This window comes from Pararge aegeria, chromosome 2 (genome assembly GCF_905163445.1).
Source record: "Pararge aegeria chromosome 2, ilParAegt1.1, whole genome shotgun sequence".
NCBI classification, from domain to species: domain Eukaryota; kingdom Metazoa; phylum Arthropoda; class Insecta; order Lepidoptera; family Nymphalidae; genus Pararge; species Pararge aegeria.
Genome location: NC_053181.1, coordinates 15,692,516 through 15,712,569, shown reverse-complemented (window position 1 = coordinate 15,712,569; position 20,054 = coordinate 15,692,516). Strand labels below are relative to the sequence as shown.

The window sequence follows — 20,054 nt, the reverse complement described above, 5'->3', positions numbered from 1 at the left end:
TAAAACGAGAATTGTTTACAATATCTCAAATACGTACAACAAACATTATTCGAAGATTAGGCGAAAAATTGCTAACGATTAGATGAATTGGAGTCGGCAGAGAGATCATCGAGAGAAACTTTAACTCCACAATACATAGATACATTTTAGGATAAGTTTGTTATTATGAAACTCATATGGCGCCATTTCTAATTCAACCCTGTATTGCATAATTATAAAATATCTAATTTACAACTAATCATAGTGTATGCTTCCGTCGAATAAAGAAGGAAACGTGGTTTTGTGGTGAACAACACACTTGAAGAATGCATTTTAAGAGTGTGTCAATTTGGAATGTAAGTTATCTTAATGCTACATTAATTAAAAAGTAGATAAATGTACTATCATTTTATAGGACGAACTTATATTATGTAAATACATAAATTATGTATTATGTAAAAATAAGGAATTTAAAGGCGTCGATAGGAATGAATTCATTTCCACAATATATGAGATCCGATGTAAACTTTCTTTTACCATTTCAATATCAACTCTACGATGCTTACTCGTCGACTCGTTAATAATAATCTACTAATGTTATAATTATACACAGGCACACGTAAAAATAGCAACATATAGCCTAAGAACGAAACGTCTCTTATTTACAATAATAAATAATCAGTTAATCTATGCAACTAGTCAATATGCAATCAATATGACGAACAGATAGATATCGAGAAATAAAATAGTGTTAGGATTCAACATAGGTAAATTTTTCTAAAACAGTTTTAAACGATATTATTATTAAAATACAATTATTATTTTTAAAATATCTATTAACATTAGCTATAATTTATAAGATCTCCAAGTTTGTGATAATCTTCAATTAAATTTAACAAGATATTTAGTTACCTACCTATTTACCGATTGCGACCGCATCATAGTTATATTATGAGACTGTCAACTTAACAGAGAGGAGAAAATATTTAAACATTATCTTATCTTAGTTCGAATCGATAATCCTGTCTCAAAACAAGATCAAAAGTTCTCTTGGTCGGACCAATACTTCAGTCGGTAAAATTGATCAAAACTTTAAACATCTCGCATACACCACATAAATAGGCCAAGAAGAGGCCTATTCTGCTGAGGCATTCCTTAATAACGCGATGACACAGTACTTGACACTTGGTACAAACGCAATCACAACAAATTACTCGGATATAAACATTGTAAAACTGTACCTACTCTATACATTATCGTCAAAAACAACTGCAAGGTATTTATAGTTGTCCACGTTCAGGCATAGTCTTCTGAACTCTGAGTGCGAGTTCTTTAGTATAGCTACTTCTATGAATGAATTAAAAGTGTGCGTGACAGGTCAATATTTTAAAATTAAACCAGATTTGCAGAAAAAAAAATCCACACTCAGTGTACAGGCTGTTGTGTCAGCGCGGTATTAACATTTGCTGTAAGAGTAGGTTCTTATATTTTATAATAAGAACACCCCAGCTTGGCTAGGCAATGCTAGAACGAGCCTTTCAGCACAACTCTTGCATAAAAAAGTTCACACGAATAGTCTTTTCACACAAAAACAACGCTCGATCACTGCGGAACGGTGACCCGCGAAGCTTTCCGTTTTATTAATGTAACAGCATTTGGATCTAAAAATTATTCTCTGTGATATGGAACTTGATATGGTAGAAAGCTTCATACGGTCGGGCAACCTGCGGGCAGGTATTGAATTAGAATGCTTTGGGGTTTTTGGACAGTCACGTTGTGAGAGTTAAGATAAGTCGTAGAGCGAGGGTGGCGAGTACTGCGAACAGAGGTCTTGCACGGGCGCCGCGGCCGCATGACTGGATCTCGATTTCCTGAAAACATACATCGAATATACTTGTTATCGTGCATTGATGATTCTCTTCATGTTATTACTAGCTGTCCCGGCGAACTTCGTACCGCGGACCTTTTTTTTAATAAATTATATATTTTAATACTTACTAGCTGACCTGTGCAAACACAAATAAAATGATATTTTCTAAAAATGAATCCTAACTAGATCGATATATCGGCCCCGAAACCCCCTGTATACTAAATTTCATGAAATTCGTTGGAGCTGATTCCGAGATTCCAATTATATATATATATATACAAGAATTGATCGTTTAAAGATATAAGATTATCCTATTCCGGTCTAAGAGGTATCCAAAAAATCAAATCGGTTCGTAAATTCCAAAATGGGGCATTTTGCCGGGGATCAAAACCTAATACGACAGCACTCAACGCTGCGCCAGAGACGCCGGCAAAAGTGAGACTTATTGCAAAATACATCGGATTGAAAATTTCTCTCTCAATGGGCAAACTGAACATTATTATAGTAGCAGAGTTTCTAGTGTTAAATGTACCTCGGGATGGTAGGAGACGCAGGCGGGCGGCCGACGGCGGGGCAGCGCACGCGCAGGACGCCGGCACGCGGTGCGCACACCAGCCTCGCGCGCGCGAACGTCCAAGCGCTTGGCGCCACACGGACACAGAGTGTCCACGACCAGCAGAATCAGGTTACTGTGCGGGATCTTTTGAACGCTGAACGGCCTATAGAACATAAAAACAATAGCTATTAAGGCAACTATTACGTAACAAGGCCCATTTGAACTCAAGTACTATTGTCAAAATGAATAATTACGTACAGTTGAATACAAGATCTATGTCCAGGAAAATAAATATATATTATGTGTATTTTATATGTACGATTATATATAACGTATATTTATTTAAATTAAGTATGTATTTGTATTTAATTTTGTACATTTTGGTATTTATGTATCAACACTCTTGGCACTATCCCGTTCTCTTGCTGTAAGTCCTATCTACAAAGGTTGCCTGTAAAAGATTGCTTTCAGCAATAAGGCCGCCTTTGCAAGTCTACATTGTGTACTGTTTACTCCTTACGGTTTCTTTTCCTGTTTGATATACGTGCAATAAAATGTTTCTTCTCTTCAATTATTTTAAAAGTATAAAAAAATTATTAACAAATTATACAATTATGTAACCGGTTTGATGATTATGAATATTTTGCATGAAATTATTATTATTTTTTTTTTTTTTTGGTCAACTTAAGAGTAAAACAATTAACGACAACTAGGTCACTCACCTCATCCCAAACCACACAGAGTTTATGTGAGGTATAGATTAATGATATTAATTTTGAAAACATTTTTTTTTTTATTTAAGTTGCAATCACAAGCCTACCAGTAGTTAGTACATAACATAGCAAGTTTATGATTACAACTTGTACATAGATGACATGTTCTGTTATTGTCAGGTGCAGTATTTTTTGAAACTCAAATATGAACTGGAATTTCTATAGGTACTTTACAGTACCTACAGCTGCCTTTCCTTTTCATTGTCACAGATAATGGCAAATAAATACAAGCTTACCTTTCACACCCGGAATTGTGGCAATTGGTGAGCTTTCCTTTGAGTGGTTGGGCAGCGTTGAGGCGCGTGGACTGCAGGGTGAACAGTTCGGCGCTGGTGTCGCAAGGCCTCACTGCGGCGGAGCGAGCGGCTTCGCGAGGGGGTTCCCGCGGCGGGCCGGGGCTCACGACGGGGACATCATGCCTGTCTGAAGCGCCTATACCGTCAATAATGATCTCGTAGGTACCGCGATCACGATCCAATTCATCGTCACTCTCTAGGTCCTCGTTTTCGTAGTCCTCGTAATCTGTGTTACAGAAATATAAATCTATATATCTATTATAATAATAAATCTCGCAGTTACTCGGAGACCTTCACAGTAAAAGCGGCAACGGGAGTTCATTCCACAGAACTCCCTGATAACATTAGACGCTCTAAATCCCTTGCGATTTTTAAAAGTCTTGTAACGAGGCACTATTTGTCATTATAAACATGTTAATATTATATGTATATGTATGTGTATTTATGCATATATATTATATTATTACATTTATTATTTTATTTAATTATTTATGTATATTATATATTTTTTATTTAAATAGTGTTGCGATTTCCCGTCTCTCATTGCCTTATTCCAATAGTTAAGGTAGCCTGGAAGAGATCAATTTTAGTGATAAGGCCGCCTTTTGCATATAATTTATGTTAATGTTAGTGTTCCTGTGTGTGTTTCCTTTATTACGCAATAAAGTTGTTTAAATAAATAAAATAAATTAAATATACGTGAGGAAAAATCGCTTGTAACATTTAAAAACGCGGTGAAAGCATATTATCTTGCACTATAATGACGTCTTTTAGTACCTTGTTTATGTTTATTTTTATTATCTATATGTTCTTAAGTATTTATGTGTGATTGAGTATATATTACTTTATAGTTTTATATTTATTTATTATATTTTTCTTATTTGTGCAATTTTGTTTATGTATTTGTATTTAGCTATTTGAATGTAGGTTTATAATAATTTTACCCCACCTGTCCGCTCTCGCTCATCTTGTCCTAATCCAAAGGTTGCCTGGCAGAGATTGCTACTAAGCGATAAGGCCGCCTTTTGTATTCTACTTCTGTCTTTGTATGTCTTTTGTTCTTTTATTTTCCTAATTTCATAGTTGTATACTCTTTATTTGTAGTTGTGTACAAATAAAGAGTTAAATAAATAAATAAATAGGTCAATATCCTTTCTAATATTGTAAATGCCACACTCGCATTACAATAAGTATTTGAAACGATATTGATTGATCGTTTGTTTGCCCTTCCTTTACCGTTTACGCCCTAGCAACTAATCCACTATTTTTTGACATACAGTAAGTTGAAAGCACGGAGAGTAACATAAGATACTTTTAATAAAAGGTATGGTTTACAAAATTCATTATAGACTATCTTTTGGTCCGTAAATAATATAAAATTTCCGAAATATTAAAATAGTTTATTTCAGAAATAACCAATAATAAAAGCACCAACATCACAAACCACAGTAGATAAAATATTTAAACTACCGTCACCGTTCTTATTACAACTTCCGTAAGAACCCGGGATAAAAACTCCATAATTACCGGGATAAAAAGTAGCCTATGTAACTCTCCGAATTTTCAAATAACTCTATGTCAAAAATCAAGTCGATTGGTTGCTTAGTTAGGGCGTATGGCAACTAAAAACAAAATAAAAAAACTTTCGCATTTACAGTACGATTATGTATATGAACTCGAACGTACCAATTTCTTCTTCACCATGTGGATGTGCGCGTGCATGTGCGGTGTCCCACAATGGAAACCACACAGCTAATAAGTTTGTGACGTATCCGCCGAGCCAAGACAGTGGTTTCAAAGGTGACAATTTGTTTGAGCTTCCACTGAATGGGTTCCTCGAATCTGGACATCTTCCTTGATGATCATGTACAGTCACCTTTTTGTAAATTCTGTCTTGAACGAGCGAATCCATTATTGTTCCGTCAACTTGCCCAAAGAATCGGCCCGTTTGTGAAGCGTCCTCCGATAAAATTATGAAACCATTGTCATCCAAAATGTAACAATCCAATTCATCGCCAGCGCAAGTTTTCTTACAAACACTGCCGGCTGTGCACTGTAAAAAAATGTGGTTTAAATAAACGCCAAAAAATACAACATTCATGCATAATAAATAAATATAACACATAAAAACACAAAGGGCTGCATTTTAAAGATCAATTCTTGTATATACATATATGTAATCTACTCGTATAATCTGAATCTCTAAAACAGCACCAACGGCTTTAATTTAATTTAGTATGCAGAGGGTTTTCGGGGCTGCAAATCGATCTTATCCGACGTTTTCTCCGTGTTTTCAGGAAATGAAAAATGCTTAGTAAAATATCATTAGAGTACGAAGGTAAATTTCGCCATCATTTGCAAGGTTATAACAGCTCAAGTAGGAAATCGGGCGGTCCCGAAACCAGAAGACCTCGGTTCGAGTCTAGATGATCATTTTTTTTACTAAGTTGGGTCATCAAGGTAAGTCATTATCATCATCATATCAACTCATTACCGGCCCACTACAGGGTACGAGTCTCCTCCCACAACGAAAAGCGTTTAGACCTTTGAGAACATTAAGGAGAACTCTTCGGCATGCAGGTTTTCACATGATGTTTTCCATTACCGTTGAAGCAAGTAATATTTTAATACCTTAAAACGCACATAACTTACAAAAATTTGGGGGGGCGTTCTTGGATTCGAGCTCGGCTCTTAGAAATTGAAGCTGAAGTCCGGACTACTAGGCTATCACCGTTTCTACGTAGGTACTAAGTCTTACTTATTAACTAAGAAATTAATTTGACTATTGAAAGCTGTATAGGAATATAGGATATCTATAACATGAAAACTTACTGTTGATGTGACATTCAAGAAATGTTTAGCAAGGGAGTCCAGTTTAAAATGCAGTCCCACTACTGCAGCAGGAGCTCGATGCCCCCTAGATTCGACGAACACCGCATGAGTTGCCAGTACTAATGGTGGTTTCCCACTGAAGTCTTCAGCTTCACTGCCGTCACGGAATGGCACAGAAAAGACAAAGCTTTCCGGTTCAATCGAATGATGTTCCACTGCACGTCGGTACCACTCTGAGTCGAAGGCGCGAGCATGTTTCTCGCTGAAGTGTCTGAAAGAACGATATAATTATATTTTAACCTCTAAGCTGGTTTAATGGGCCATAGCATTGATCACAGAAATGAACAACCACACAAAATTGTCATAAACGGCGATAGAGGGCTTAACGGGTGAGCTTATTACGCTTTGCATTGAGTCACGCGTCGTACTCGAACTTGTATTGAGAAATTGAGTCGTATGCAAAGTAAGTTTATTGATGGCTCATAGATGAAATCCTCGAATATTTTCGTCGTTCCTAGCAAAAGCTTAGTTAATAACAGACGGGTCCGGTTTCGTTTAAATTACTTCATTTGAATATATGAAAACTTTTTTTGTCGTAAAAAAAGGAATCTGTAATACAACTAAAAAGCAAGAAATAAATATTTTCTAAAACATTTTTTCGGTGCCAAGTAAAATGCAGAAATTGTAACTTAAAATGTGAAACGTAAAATGCATAGATCATATACTTCGTATTCCTTTTTATATATAAGCAAGGAAAGTACAAGTAGTTTCTACATATATAGTAGTTTGTACATTTTACTTTTCATCGACTTAAAAATGCTGTAGAAAATATTTATTTCTTGCTTTTCAACTGTCTTTTTTGTGGGTAGGTTTGCAATTATATCTAAGTAATAATAGCCGAATGTCAACTCGCTCATAACCTTCTACAAAATATTATTTTCCCGTAGCCGTGGTTAATGCTTGAGGTGTTCTCAGTTCTCCCGGCACTTCCCCATCTGCTCCTTTATTTCTGACGAGCATAAATTGCTTACCTACTATATACCAACGCAAACAATGTAATACTTATTATTCTGTAGTTCCGGGGGCCATCCGTGGTCTACATCATCAGTTTTACTTGACAAAGTGGTGCTTTTCGATAGCAAATGCTAGTAGTAGTAGTAGTAGTAGTAGTTACTTTAAAAAAACACTCAAATCGCTGTAGGTGTTCATATAATATTTGGAGACTTCCCTCAATTTCACCAAGATCACTTTAACATATCTTGACTTGATGAAAATGGGACCACATGGGAAGTAGGTCCTATACCGTCTCAAACAATAAAATCATTTTTCAAAACGCTTCATAAATGACGGCGGTTCTGAACTATCAAGCATAAAAAAACGGAATTGAGAACCTCCCTTTTTTGCAAGTCGGGTAAAAATGATTATTTAAGTTTGCCTTAAACTAAATAATATTTAGGAGGTGTCTTTAATACTTGAATCAAATACATACGGTTCAGAAGAGTCAGCGGACCTTGAGGTGTTTACGTTTTCAGTCCATTTCAGTAGACCACTTCTTGTTGCGATGAACGATAATGTCACCACGAATTTGTGGAATCGGCCTTGCCTGCAAAGATACACTGTATGAGATTTGAATAATAACTATTGCCATAGTCATCTGGATTTCCGTAATTTTATACGTTGCTCTCTATCGATTTATTTATTTTTCCTAAATGGCTACAGCAGGTGTTGCTTAGCCAGGATTCCAACGTCAATTTATTATTTTATGACTTTGTAGTGATATTGGTACCCCTCAACGGTGGGATTTTTGTTATGTTTCGTAGAAGTCTATCAAGGAGATAAAAGTTATAGGTGTTCTTATGAATATTTTTAGAATAATAGGTACACATAATATTAAGTATAGCTTTATTAGATGGTTAATTAAGGGATAATGTTTGCCATATTTTATATTTAGAATAAATAATGTATTAATATTATAAATACTAAAGTGTGTCTGAGCGTTACCTATGTTTGGGTTAACACTGATTTTAATCAAGTTAGCATACATACCTAGCGTACATTGACCTCGAGATACTTTTTATAACGAAAAAGCACTCGGAAAACAATTCCGCGGGATTCAGAAAACTAACTTTGGTTATCTTTGCAAGAAAGCTAGCTTGCGTCCTGGATAGCAAAGGATATTTTTTATACCGATAAAACGATCGGTTCCCGCAGGTTTAAAAAAAAACCTAAAGAGGTAAAATAGCAAGCAAAACTAGTTTAAATTAATCATCATGATCAGCCTATCTCCACTGCTGGACTAAAGCCTCTTCATTTGCATTTGCATTTGTCTAAAATAATAGGTATACCTATTTAACACTGGTTTAATGTACCTAATTAAATATGGCATACCTTATCCCTTTTAATAAGTAAGAAAATAAATCTGGTACATTATATACAAAATCCATATTCCAAGCAAGCTAAAAACCTGTTAAAATTGATTAAATTTTTAATCTAATTTACCTCGATCCTTGCAGCTGTAAATATACTAGGAAAGCGATATAAATTGTTTTTATCATTGAATATAAACATCTTTACGTTATTAGCTGGTGCTTATTGTTTTCCACCCGAGAAAAAATGAAATAAAAATTTTAGTAACCTTAATATTTAAATTATATTAGCATACTTGGCGCTACTTGACACACCAAACTTAAAAAATGGTGTTTAGATCAGCGAGTATCCTTTTGCCACACATTTAAATTTTTAACGAATATTTCTTATGCAAGAAAACCAACTAGGTAACCTCTATTGAATTGAAATGGAAATGTTATCTAGATTACCAGGGAGTATATGAGCATTCGCGCTAGTCCAAACGAATTAGCACCTAACAGTACAAAATGGAAACTGGTAAAGGATGGGGATAGAAACCAAGCCACCAATTTATGCTCAAATCTGGGTTTTCACACAAAATTATATGACATCTAAGGACCGTTAAATGCATCACACATCGTTTCTATACTACAAATCAGTTATTAATGGGATTTTTATTTGTATCTTCTAAATTCTTCTGTAGGTACTAATCATTATCTACGCGAAACATTAGTATGCTTTCTTGGTTACGTTACCTTGTTAGAAGTGCCATTAATGTTGCTATCGGGCTATCGTGTGACAAACACATAGAAATTAGTGACCAAAATAAACTTAAAATAAAGTGCGTTGAAATGTTGCTTAAAATCTAAAAGTGCAAAGTTTCATGCAACATTTACATTTACAGATATGTGCGAAATTTTATTATATTTTTTCTTTATATTTCTTTATCAATTTACTAAATTATAGGTATATCTGCTGAGCTTTGTTTCTTATATTTTTTGTACAACCAACACATTTAAAAAGCAGAGTTTACTGTTTCTTAAGTGAGAGAAGCGTAAATGTGGGTGTGGTAAATTTTGTTATTTGATTTTGGATTCCTTTATCCTGTAGAGTTTCATATCTAACTTACATGCTATATGCAGAATTGATACTTACTGGTTATGATGGCTAGCATGTCCTGTGTGAGCGTCCAATTCTTTAATTACCATTGCATCACGGACCAGCGACTGAACTAATGTTTTGTCACCTGTAAATTAAAAATAACATTTTTGAAACTAATACGTATTTAAAAAAATATCATACGTATCTAACACGATTATCGAACACTACGTATTTTTCTACTTTAAAATGACGCCATACATATTGCTTTTTGAATTAAGAGCACGCAGAACTGTCGGTCTCAGTTATTATCGCGAATATGTTATAGTTATCGGGAAAGTCTTCCAATCCACGGTAGAACAGAGTCGACGCTCTAAGATATTTTTTTTTAAATATTATTTTCTAGAATTGTGATATCAAATAATTATAAGTGTAAGTGGAAAAAGGTAAGCTTATCTTTTTAAATCAGCTATTCTAAGTAACCTAAGAACTGAGTAAGTTGATTTTATACTCCGTCATGTGACTTTTACCACATATACACAAGTTATACAAATGAAGGAATCTTCGGAATGACATAAATGGGATAAACTTACAATAGTACGAGTCACGGTCCTGTTTCTTGTGCGCGTTGTGCAGAGTTAGCGCACGAGGCCGAAGTGACATCCACTTCCATCCAGGTCGGCCGGCGCGTGTAAGAAAATGTAAGAGTTGCTCCTCGGGCGAATTAAACGTTTGCTCCGAAGTTGATGCGTATTCGCAGTAAACCCTAGAATACAATTTCGTAATCTTCAAAGCGCTGATAACTCATTGGGTAAGAATTTGGTTTTCGTTTGGGGGATACAATAACTAACTTTTCGAAGTGTGTGTAAAGATTTGTATTATGAAGTATCAAATATTTCGCCTTAACGTTAAAGGTAAACATCGTATGGAAACCTTCATGTCTGCGAGTTCTCCATAATATTATCAAAGGCGTGTGACGACTGCCAATCCGTATTCGGCTAGCGTGGTCGACCACGGCCTACATCCTGAGAGATGCTGAGAGGAGAAATGAAGAAACATCAGATGCACTTAATCGCAATATGGCGTTCGCACACCATATTAGCTCAACCACGATTCGACTCATATAATTTTGAAAGCTAAAACCACATTCCAGCTAATAAAGTTATCTATTCTATGGCGTTCGGATAGTTAGTATATACTCATTTAAAAATAGTTAAAATCAAATCAATTTTAGATGGTACAATGTTCACCGGGTTAACATACGTGGGGTAAATTGTGGTGGGGGAAATAGACAACAAATTACGAAGTATGGTTAGTAAGAAGGTAATGGGAATAACTTACCAATCCGGGTGAACTTTCCAATTGTCTCCTTTAAAATATTCTGTGACTGCATAAAAAATGACAATATAAAATTAGTAGTTACGTAAAAACCCGGTCATATGTCCAGGTTTATTCGAAATGGGCTAAACAGATTTTAACAGGACTGTCGTGGGAAACAGGACGGCAGAAATTCCGCGCGTTTGATAATAATTTCCTAAAAGACTAAATGCAGCTTCTCCGTGTAAAACTTTATGCTACATACCTTATGTCTTTTTAGGCACACGATCTATTAAGACTTATTGTATCCGCGCTGAGATCTAGAAGCGCGCTTAGCCTTATCTCAGGCTTTACTTAGGTGCAAGTCAAAGTCGTTATTTATGAAGCGTCAATTGTTGGCTACAGCCCAAGTTCACGAAACTCACGACAATCTGAGTATAGTAACATAATTATTTTGTACTTAACAAGTGAAACTCGTTTTTCTTTTTAAGCTAACCTTAAACTTTACCCACTTTTTACAATTTCAGCCCAACTTCATATGTAAGCATGAAATTAATTAGACTTAACTTCCAAGTTGTTTCACTGCGTCAGTATAAGATTATGCTCTACGTGATCCCAGCGTGATACTTTTATAAATTTAGAATTGAAGATTTTGCCATGTCTAAGCTAAGCAAAGTCTAAGGTAAAGTTAAAATTCACTTTATAGATCTAAACTCTAATCGTTATGTACCGATCATCAATACTATCTACATAAGAATTACCATTGATGGGGCTGTGTTTAATCTCCTGTTCCGCCTGTAGCTCATACATGCCGTAGCCATCTGGCAGCACAGCAGCCAGTGAATACGGCGTTCCATCGACCGGACTATAGAAATATCTCTGTCGCCGAGTCGCTACCCGTCTCATTCCCTCGTATTGCACTTTAACTCCCATCTCTGTTTCCCCTTCACGCTGTTCTATCATGTCGTGACGTAGCTGGAAAATAACGAAACGTTCGAAATTTAATATTTCTAACCGACTCTTATTTTGGAATCTTGTTAGTATTTCGATACCATCACTATGAGGTGTTACTTTAAAAATTTACTTACTTCGAAAAGTAAAGAAGTGAGGTTGACTCTTGCATTTTCATCATAGTCCACGAGGAGTTCCACGTCTGTGAGATCGACACTGGAGTAAAGAGGTCGTAATGTCTCTGTGTACTGTAAAAAAACATCAAAAATATTATTAAAATAGTCACAATATAATAAAACTCCATATAAAAAAAAAGTTTGATGTTGAAGTAAAATCGAATCTATCACAAAGTAATTTATATCGCCAGTTCCTCTCTTTTATCTTGAACTTGGCTTGACACGTTATCAGGTCTATCGTGATTATGAAAATTGCTTTAAAACATTAAATCTTACCTCCTCGTTCGTATACTGTAACAGAGAAAAATATATATTTTTTTTATTACTTTTACATACAATTTTGTTAAACTATTTTAAACAATACTTACCAAAGGTCTCAAATCAGGATGGTACAAAACATGCCCGTTGTTATCCAGCATAAATGAATAACCATTCACACCCAACTGTAAAATAAAGTCAATGTATGCAGAAACGTGAAGCAATATTTATGCAGTATGGATGATATTGAATAATGAGAATAAGATGCACAGGACCTGTGCAACGTTTGGACAGTAAGAGGGCCCATTAAAATAATGGTATAAGACCCAGAAGCCATGTATCAGACGAGTAAATAGGGACATAAGGATTTCAAGTTGAAAGGCAGTTGTTTCTGAATTGCCTCTAAGCTAAGCCACTCGGGGCTTTAGAGTATTAATTATTTATTATACCACCGAGTTTCCATGTAGAATCTCGTAGCATATAATCTACCGAGAAACAGGAATGAATTATTCTCATAATAAGAATGGCTTAATTGGTTCCCAAAACACTTGTAGTAGAGGCCGAATAGTTCTCAAACTGTGGGAAAAACGAGTGGTTTATTTCGGTAAATCAATGGTAAGGACCTACCTCTATATATTCTGCATTTTACGCTGAGGGTAAAAACAATGCCAGCAGGGCTAGCACAGGCATGAGATAAAAATCCCCTGACAGGGGATATAATTAACGTGTCCACCTGCTAAATCACGGGAACATGGAATCGGAGAAGTTTACCACCGTTTATTATTACACATTTATTATCTCGATATTATTTCCACTTGTGTGCCAGTGTTCTGACAGTTGATATAGCAGTGGGAGAAGATACATTTTTATTCTTTCCCCGGGGATATAATTGTCTCCTGCCCATGCTAGTTATAAAAAACTAAACCAATAGTAGATATATTTACTTTGTAAGGTGCCACGAGCTTCTTTATTTGTTCGACTGGAACATCGGTACCAACTACGCCAAGCAAGTTAGCTTCTCTTTGCTGGAACATATGCGAATCGTTCTAATATTCAAAGTTAAAGATACATCATAATTACACACTTTTTTGTTAATGGTCCAATACCGCCTAAGCAACATTATTAAATATCGTGTAAGAACCAGAAAACCATTAATATTCTGTAATTCAAATCAGCTGCACTTTTTGTTGCTAAGGACTATTGTGCCCTCCATTAAGGGCTTATAAGCTTTTCAGATCTATATAACTGCAGTATAATGAGGTGATAGGTACCATTTCTAACAGTTATAACGAATATTACGAGGATGTGTAGGATATACCTTTATTTCATAAGTTACTCCGTATGTAAGTCTGTTTGTGTTGTTCTGATAAATAAACAAATTCTATTCTATTCTATTTCTGATTCACATACCGTGTGGTTTCTTCTGTCGAAAATAGGTACTGTAACTGACGTCATTAACTGACCCATTCCGTCATCATCCAGGGTACTACTCTGTAAGGTAAAGAAAAAGTTATATCCAATAAAACCTTATTCTGTGCACACCCTTTGTTTTAAATTGATACAAAATAGCGACTTTTTTATGTTCTAGCACGTAATTTGTTTACTTTATTTAAGCAATATGTGAGGATAGGTCAATGTTCTTACCCGGCCTCCGACGTAAACAGGGCTCCAATGGACTGGGTGCATGGTCTGGTACATGACCATGGGACGTGCCAGTACTTCCACGAAATGCAGGACTTTCTGGCGAACTTCATCATGGTCGTTGATAGTCACGTGGAAACCTGGATAGAAAAGAGACATGTAGTTGAAGTTTAGTAAGTCTAAAACTTCATAAGACGCTTTTTCTTCTGAACAATAGTTACACTATATTTTAAACTAGACTTGCCATATCCGACGTGCCATATTGTATTTGTCATGAAGTCATAAAACTAGGGCTCGGAAAAATGGAACCTTTCGGGTTAGGTTAAGATTTCGGTTTCGTTCATTTAACCGTTTTAATTGAAAATTATATAAATCAAAAATAAAACGAAAGATTATTTCAGCGAAACGCTATAATGTTGTGTACTTTGGTAAATTGTACATGAAATCTTTCACTTTTGTAACCGGTAACTACAATAAGTAGGATTCCTTAGAAAACGTCCATTGAATTTACCGATACAAAAAAGAACAAAATTTTTTAACCAGTTACTAATCAGGATTGACCGGCAAATTAAAATCAGTTCAAAGCCCTGCATCTAAACATTTAGATGTAATATTAAAAAATGTCCGACGAAGGTAACGAAACTGAATACAACCACTTCTTCTTCAGTTATAAATATTACTTACCTTTATTATTGCACGCCATTTCCTTCATTGTTTTTCCCGCTGCCGCATCTCCCCCTACCCGGTACGTAAATATGCGTACGGGCATATGCGGCCAGTTCCATGCTCGGAACACGGCAGTAACACCTCCAGCGCCCCCACCGGCTCCTATCACCGCTATAGCTTGGTTGCATTGACAACCAAGGCCTGTCCGGTTATACTGTAAAAGTATAATATTAATTATACTTTTGGATAAAAATCTTCTCTTAACTTTAGAGCTAAGTTCTGGTAGTTCTAGTCGTTGTAGCCCTCTCCAAACTACTCTATCCATGTCCCTCTCTTTCACCTCTTTACAAGCCCTCCCATAGACCCATCACAAAATCCAGTGTCTGTTGGTCTCTTTAACTAGCATAGATTAAGTCAAAGTATTATTTTTCTGTCAAGAAATTGGCATGTTCATCCCCATGCCTCAAAGTCCATGTTAAGCCTGTCCCAGTAAATATAACTAATATTATTTGATACCAAGCGTCAGGCCCAACTCGCATTAGAGCTGCGGTAACCCCCTCCACTCCTTCAACATTGTTTTCTCTGTCTTTGTATTAGTAGAATTTTGTTATATGGGGCAACTACCAAAGATGAAGAGCCGGGCGCATAACTAGTACCATTTCAAATAAAAAAATACAAAAATAAATTATTTTCACTTTGGAGTGTGCTCTGGAATTATTCGATCTCGTTCGCTCTTAACCATTTTACCATATCACCGCAATACACCAGGCGAGTTTTCATTCCTATGTTGCCCCAAAACTAAAACACGCACGAAGCGATTTGCCCCTTATCTTCGTGGCTGGGATGTGGAACGCCCTTCAGAGTTCTGTATTTCTTATTCTTAAAACCCAGGAGGTATCTTCAAAACAAGAGTGAATAGGCAACTTCTAGGCAAGCATGTCCCATCTTAGGCCACATCTACATGTTAGATCGTGGTCAATCCAAACCAATTAAAAAAAAATTAATTGCTAGACGTGGAAGCTGCTTCTTCTTTTAAACGAATGAAGTATTTTAATTCTAAAATATTTAAAACTATACTATTGAAAGGGACCATCAAACATGTCGATGTAGGCGTTATTGTACATATTATAAAAGCAATTTTCACACCCGGTAGAGAATCTCAAAGGCCGAGGTGAGAGCGCCGGTTAAATTGGCCGCACCGCCGGTAGCTTCGCCGGCCCACACAGCGCTTTTCAGCTCTCGTATTGTTTCGGGAACGGCCTGAAAAGAAAAGTTATTTTTAAAAAACACTTTTTTCACTTATTTTAGATAAGGCCGTCATGAAAAGACGAGTATAAAATATTTGTTAAAAATTAGTTCTCAAACTAAAAGCTAACTTCATTTTGTTTTGGAATTTGAAATGGGTTTCTAGAGTAGGTATGATTAGTGTGTAAATTTTTTTTCAAGTTGTTAATATAATTCAACACAGACATATTCGCGATCGTATTTTTTAATATTTCTTCTTGAAACATAAATACGTATTGCTTGTCTAAAATAACCTCAGTAAAAGTACCTAAAAATAATGCAATTGTTCACACCTTTAACTAATCTTAAGTATATAAAAATAATGGTTATATTAAGTATACAGCAAGAAAAGCATAGCAGAAAGTTAATATAAGTGGATACAATTCTCGACTTCATGATGAGTTAAAAGGTTTTATGTTCATTATGCATTACCTACTTAGCTAAACATAGTCGCAAAGGTGAACATGGTTTAAAGAGTTGCTTTATGAGTGCCACGCGACTCAGACACTTTCTGTTGCCCGTGAAAGGGTCAAGGATTTGTGTCACGAATCCATTTAGATATACGGCAGTCGTAGGTGTTTCGACGTGCTTGCTACTGGCACTGACATATAAAATGTTACTTGAAATACTTTTAAAAGACCGTAATATGTGTAATAGTGTTGGATGGAGAGAGTTGGAACCTTTTTTGTTTATATTCGAATTTTTCCATTATCTTTTAACATTGAGGTACCTACAGTTTCAGTTTGTAAGTACACCTAAAATAATTAATTCGACAAGTAAACAAAAGCTGTTCAAACAATACCACTGTAGCCGCACGTAACAACAATTCAATATTGGAATTGCCAATGGTTGTGACTTGGTAAGCGATACTTATAAATTATGTAGTTCTAGGTACTTTCCCACTCTGAAAAACCAAGTTCGGAAGTCCTTTGATGCATCCAATTGGCTGGAGTTGTTCGATCTTTTATATGTTTTTAAAAACTACGTAGGTACTTGAACTATAAAATTATGCCAATGAAATTGTTTTATTTGATGTATGTATTCAATTATTTATTATTTAACAATAAATGTATAAATAATTGAATACATACCAAATTGTATCTATTGTGTAAACTAGTTCTTTTTTTTATGTGGTGTGTAACAATGAATGTATAAATAATTGAATACACTTTTATTACACACCACATAAAAAAAGAACTAGTTTACACAATATATACAATTTGGCGGCCTTATTGCTACATAGCGATCTCATCCAGGCAACCAATGAATGAGGTCGTATATATATACAAGTGGAAATTAGAGTCGAAAAATAGTTCACAGGCTTTAGAGGTAAAGTATTTACCGTCTCTGAGACTTATCTGTGAAACCGAAAACCTAATAGTTTTTGAGTCAAAGAATGCCCTAGTTTTTATTGAAAGAAATCAGATACAGCACTATTGCATCACATGCAATAAAATCATGTGACTCCTGGCACTTTATTTGGTGCGCGTCGCGTAGGTACTATGCGGGTATCGGTCTGTTATCTTCAGAAGGGTTGTCAAAAGTAAACATTTAGAATGTTTTGAATTCGTTCGTATAGAATAATAAAATCCTTCTTTTGATTTAATATTTTTACAGGGTGATTCCTTACGAAATATACTTATACATTCTTCAATATTATCTCTATTATCTCTAATAGGGCTTCAACTCGTATTATTGTCCTCTTAGTACTAGTTGGGCAGTTATTTATGTATTTTCCTTTTTATGTGAATAGTTGATGAACCAAGCAGAAGGTCATCGCCTTTAAAAAGAGCAACACGTGCCGCGTGTTTATCAACCTGAGGCGTAGGTGTTAGGCCTTATGTGACAGTAATTCCACCGGCAACCACGCACTTCATACCGGAATACAGCATTGCAACTTTATTGCTTGGCTACTTCCCCGTCCGACCTCTGTCACAAAATTTCTACTCCCACTTAATATATTTAAGTAACAACAGTGCAGTAATTTAGTGCAATTTAGTGTATCGTGCTACGCCGTAGCATTCCGTAGAGTATATAGCTTCAAAACCATGCAATTATGTAGGTATAACTTAAATATATTATGTTTCCGTTGACAAATGAAAAAGATAACACTCTACGAGTTCAGACAAGTTCTGAGGGGTGGTTTCAGGTCAATAATTCCAATCTCGCTACAAGTCAAACTTGTCATATGGAATACATCGTATGTGAGAGTCAGAGCCAAGTTTCCAACTCGCGATAAAGTTGCTGCTTCACTTTACCTGTCAAAAGCTTACCCGATTTTCCACATGGTCCGGAGTTTATATTGAAGCTTGAGAGTTTTATGGGTGGTGTAAATGAATATGTAATATTGTGTCATACCTACTTTGCAACTGCCATAAATAAGAAGGATTGTTTCTAAGTATAAAATAAATAGGTGTTTAGGTAGGTAAAACGCCGTATTCATTACTGAATTTACAATGTTCCGAGTTTGACAGTAAAGGTTATTTAGAATATCTCATAAATCAATTTTTTTTTGTACTGGTAACGGAAGTGACTTCAAACATATTAAAGTAGATGACCTCAGGGCAAGACATGTAAGCTTTGGCGTTCTTTGGAGGGCAATTTATTTACACTGTCGGGTAAAAATTGGGTGTTCAATAATTTATTACATACATATACAGATATCCTTGATTTGTTTATATTTAAATGTTGAAAAAAAAATTTAGGCAAAGGCGTATGCAGGATGTTTTTTTTCGTACTACAATTTATCCCTTGCCTGCAATCCCATCTGGTGGTTAGTGATGATACAGTATTATCCACAGCTCTAATTGGTTTCTACGTGGCATCGCTTGGCTTACATATTTGTCGGTAGTGTGGTAACTAGTATGGTCTAATCATAGAACCTGAGAAGAGCGGAGTAAATTCCGCTAATTATTAATAATTTATTTATTGAAGAAATTTAATTTAATTTATTGAAGAACGTCTATATTTCATGATGCATGCAGAGTTAAGCCTGTAAGTGGTGTATACAATGTAAAATTCAGAATATTACTGTTATGTTTATAATAATTTTAAAACATTGTATATAACGTTTGCTTCCTAAATAAATAAATAAATAAATCTATAAATGTTCAAACGAAAACTTTTTACTTAAACATAAGTATGGTTAGCAACTCCTAATTCCCATCATTAAGGTGTGGAGTGACTGAACAATTGATGAATAAATATCACGAGATGTTTCGCTGTGACACTTCAAGGGCGTCTTTTGTATTCATAAGGCGCTCGCCATTGAAAATATTCATTTAGTTCCCGGAGGCAATAAATAATGAACATAGGATACTTTTAAAAAAGGGAAGCTATTTACGCTCCTATTCTTTGGCATTTCATCGGTTCGACATAATCTCGTTAAATATAATGAGATTACGTTTGCGTCGTGTTGTCGTAATACCTAAATATCCGATACTCCAGTGTGCTTCTGTGTAACCATAATAATTTTTTGAGAAACCATTCCGAACCGATCATGATTAGTGGAAGAACGAAATTGGCAAACAAAAAATGAAAATTCCAAAGTGACTACTTATGTAAATTAGTGAACTCTAATATGTTAATGGTACTAATCTTGACACTTTTATAAATCTTAATACATAGATTTAACTGTATGAAAAATTTAAAAATTCATTTATTTCAAGTAAGCCTATATGCACTTTTGAAACATCATGTCTGTCTGTTTGTAGTAACTGTACCACCGGTTTGGACGGCAGATTCTACCGAGAAGAAGCTGGCAAGAAACTCAGCAGTTGATATGGGGATGATATCGTGGTTGGTCTCTTATGCATTACAAGTACTTAGAACATTTCACGTGCCATTGCGAACATTATGGTGAACTCTCAGGCATGCAGGTTGTTTTCTTACACCATTAAAGTAAGTTATATTTAAAATGCATTTAGTCCGAAGGTGAGACCGAAGTCCAACCCCTAGGCTGATACCGTTTTTAATTAATATTCTATTATCTCATACTAGGATACAGCCTAT

At 35.4% G+C, this 20,054-nt stretch overlaps 1 protein-coding gene across 4 annotated transcripts in view; it reads right to left on the bottom strand.

Moving 5' to 3' along the window:
* Window positions 1-840: 840 nt before the first annotated feature.
* LOC120631688 (voltage-dependent calcium channel subunit alpha-2/delta-3) overlaps window positions 841-20,054 on the bottom strand; it is a 113,120-nt gene continuing 93,906 nt past the window's right edge. The window contains exons 7-25 of one of the 4 annotated variants that reach the window (XM_039901366.1): window positions 15,906-16,019; window positions 14,778-14,973; window positions 14,097-14,233; window positions 13,863-13,943; window positions 13,397-13,477; window positions 12,563-12,637; window positions 12,471-12,485; window positions 12,156-12,266; window positions 11,829-12,042; window positions 11,092-11,137; window positions 10,344-10,516; window positions 9,808-9,898; window positions 9,408-9,440; window positions 7,796-7,909; window positions 6,307-6,577; window positions 5,161-5,527; window positions 3,415-3,700; window positions 2,382-2,568; window positions 841-1,850 (exon numbers count right to left, since the gene is read on the bottom strand). In XM_039901366.1, the coding sequence (XP_039757300.1) occupies window positions 1,749-1,850; window positions 2,382-2,568; window positions 3,415-3,700; window positions 5,161-5,527; window positions 6,307-6,577; window positions 7,796-7,909; window positions 9,408-9,440; window positions 9,808-9,898; window positions 10,344-10,516; window positions 11,092-11,137; window positions 11,829-12,042; window positions 12,156-12,266; window positions 12,471-12,485; window positions 12,563-12,637; window positions 13,397-13,477; window positions 13,863-13,943; window positions 14,097-14,233; window positions 14,778-14,973; window positions 15,906-16,019 (2,694 nt within the window). In that variant the 3' untranslated portion in view covers window positions 841-1,748. The remainder of the gene's footprint in view (window positions 1,851-2,381; window positions 2,569-3,414; window positions 3,701-5,160; window positions 5,528-6,306; window positions 6,578-7,795; window positions 7,910-9,407; window positions 9,441-9,807; window positions 9,899-10,343; window positions 10,517-11,091; window positions 11,138-11,828; window positions 12,043-12,155; window positions 12,267-12,470; window positions 12,486-12,562; window positions 12,638-13,396; window positions 13,478-13,862; window positions 13,944-14,096; window positions 14,234-14,777; window positions 14,974-15,905; window positions 16,020-20,054) is intronic. The other 3 variants (XM_039901382.1, XM_039901374.1, XM_039901390.1) reach the window with 3 other exon arrangements.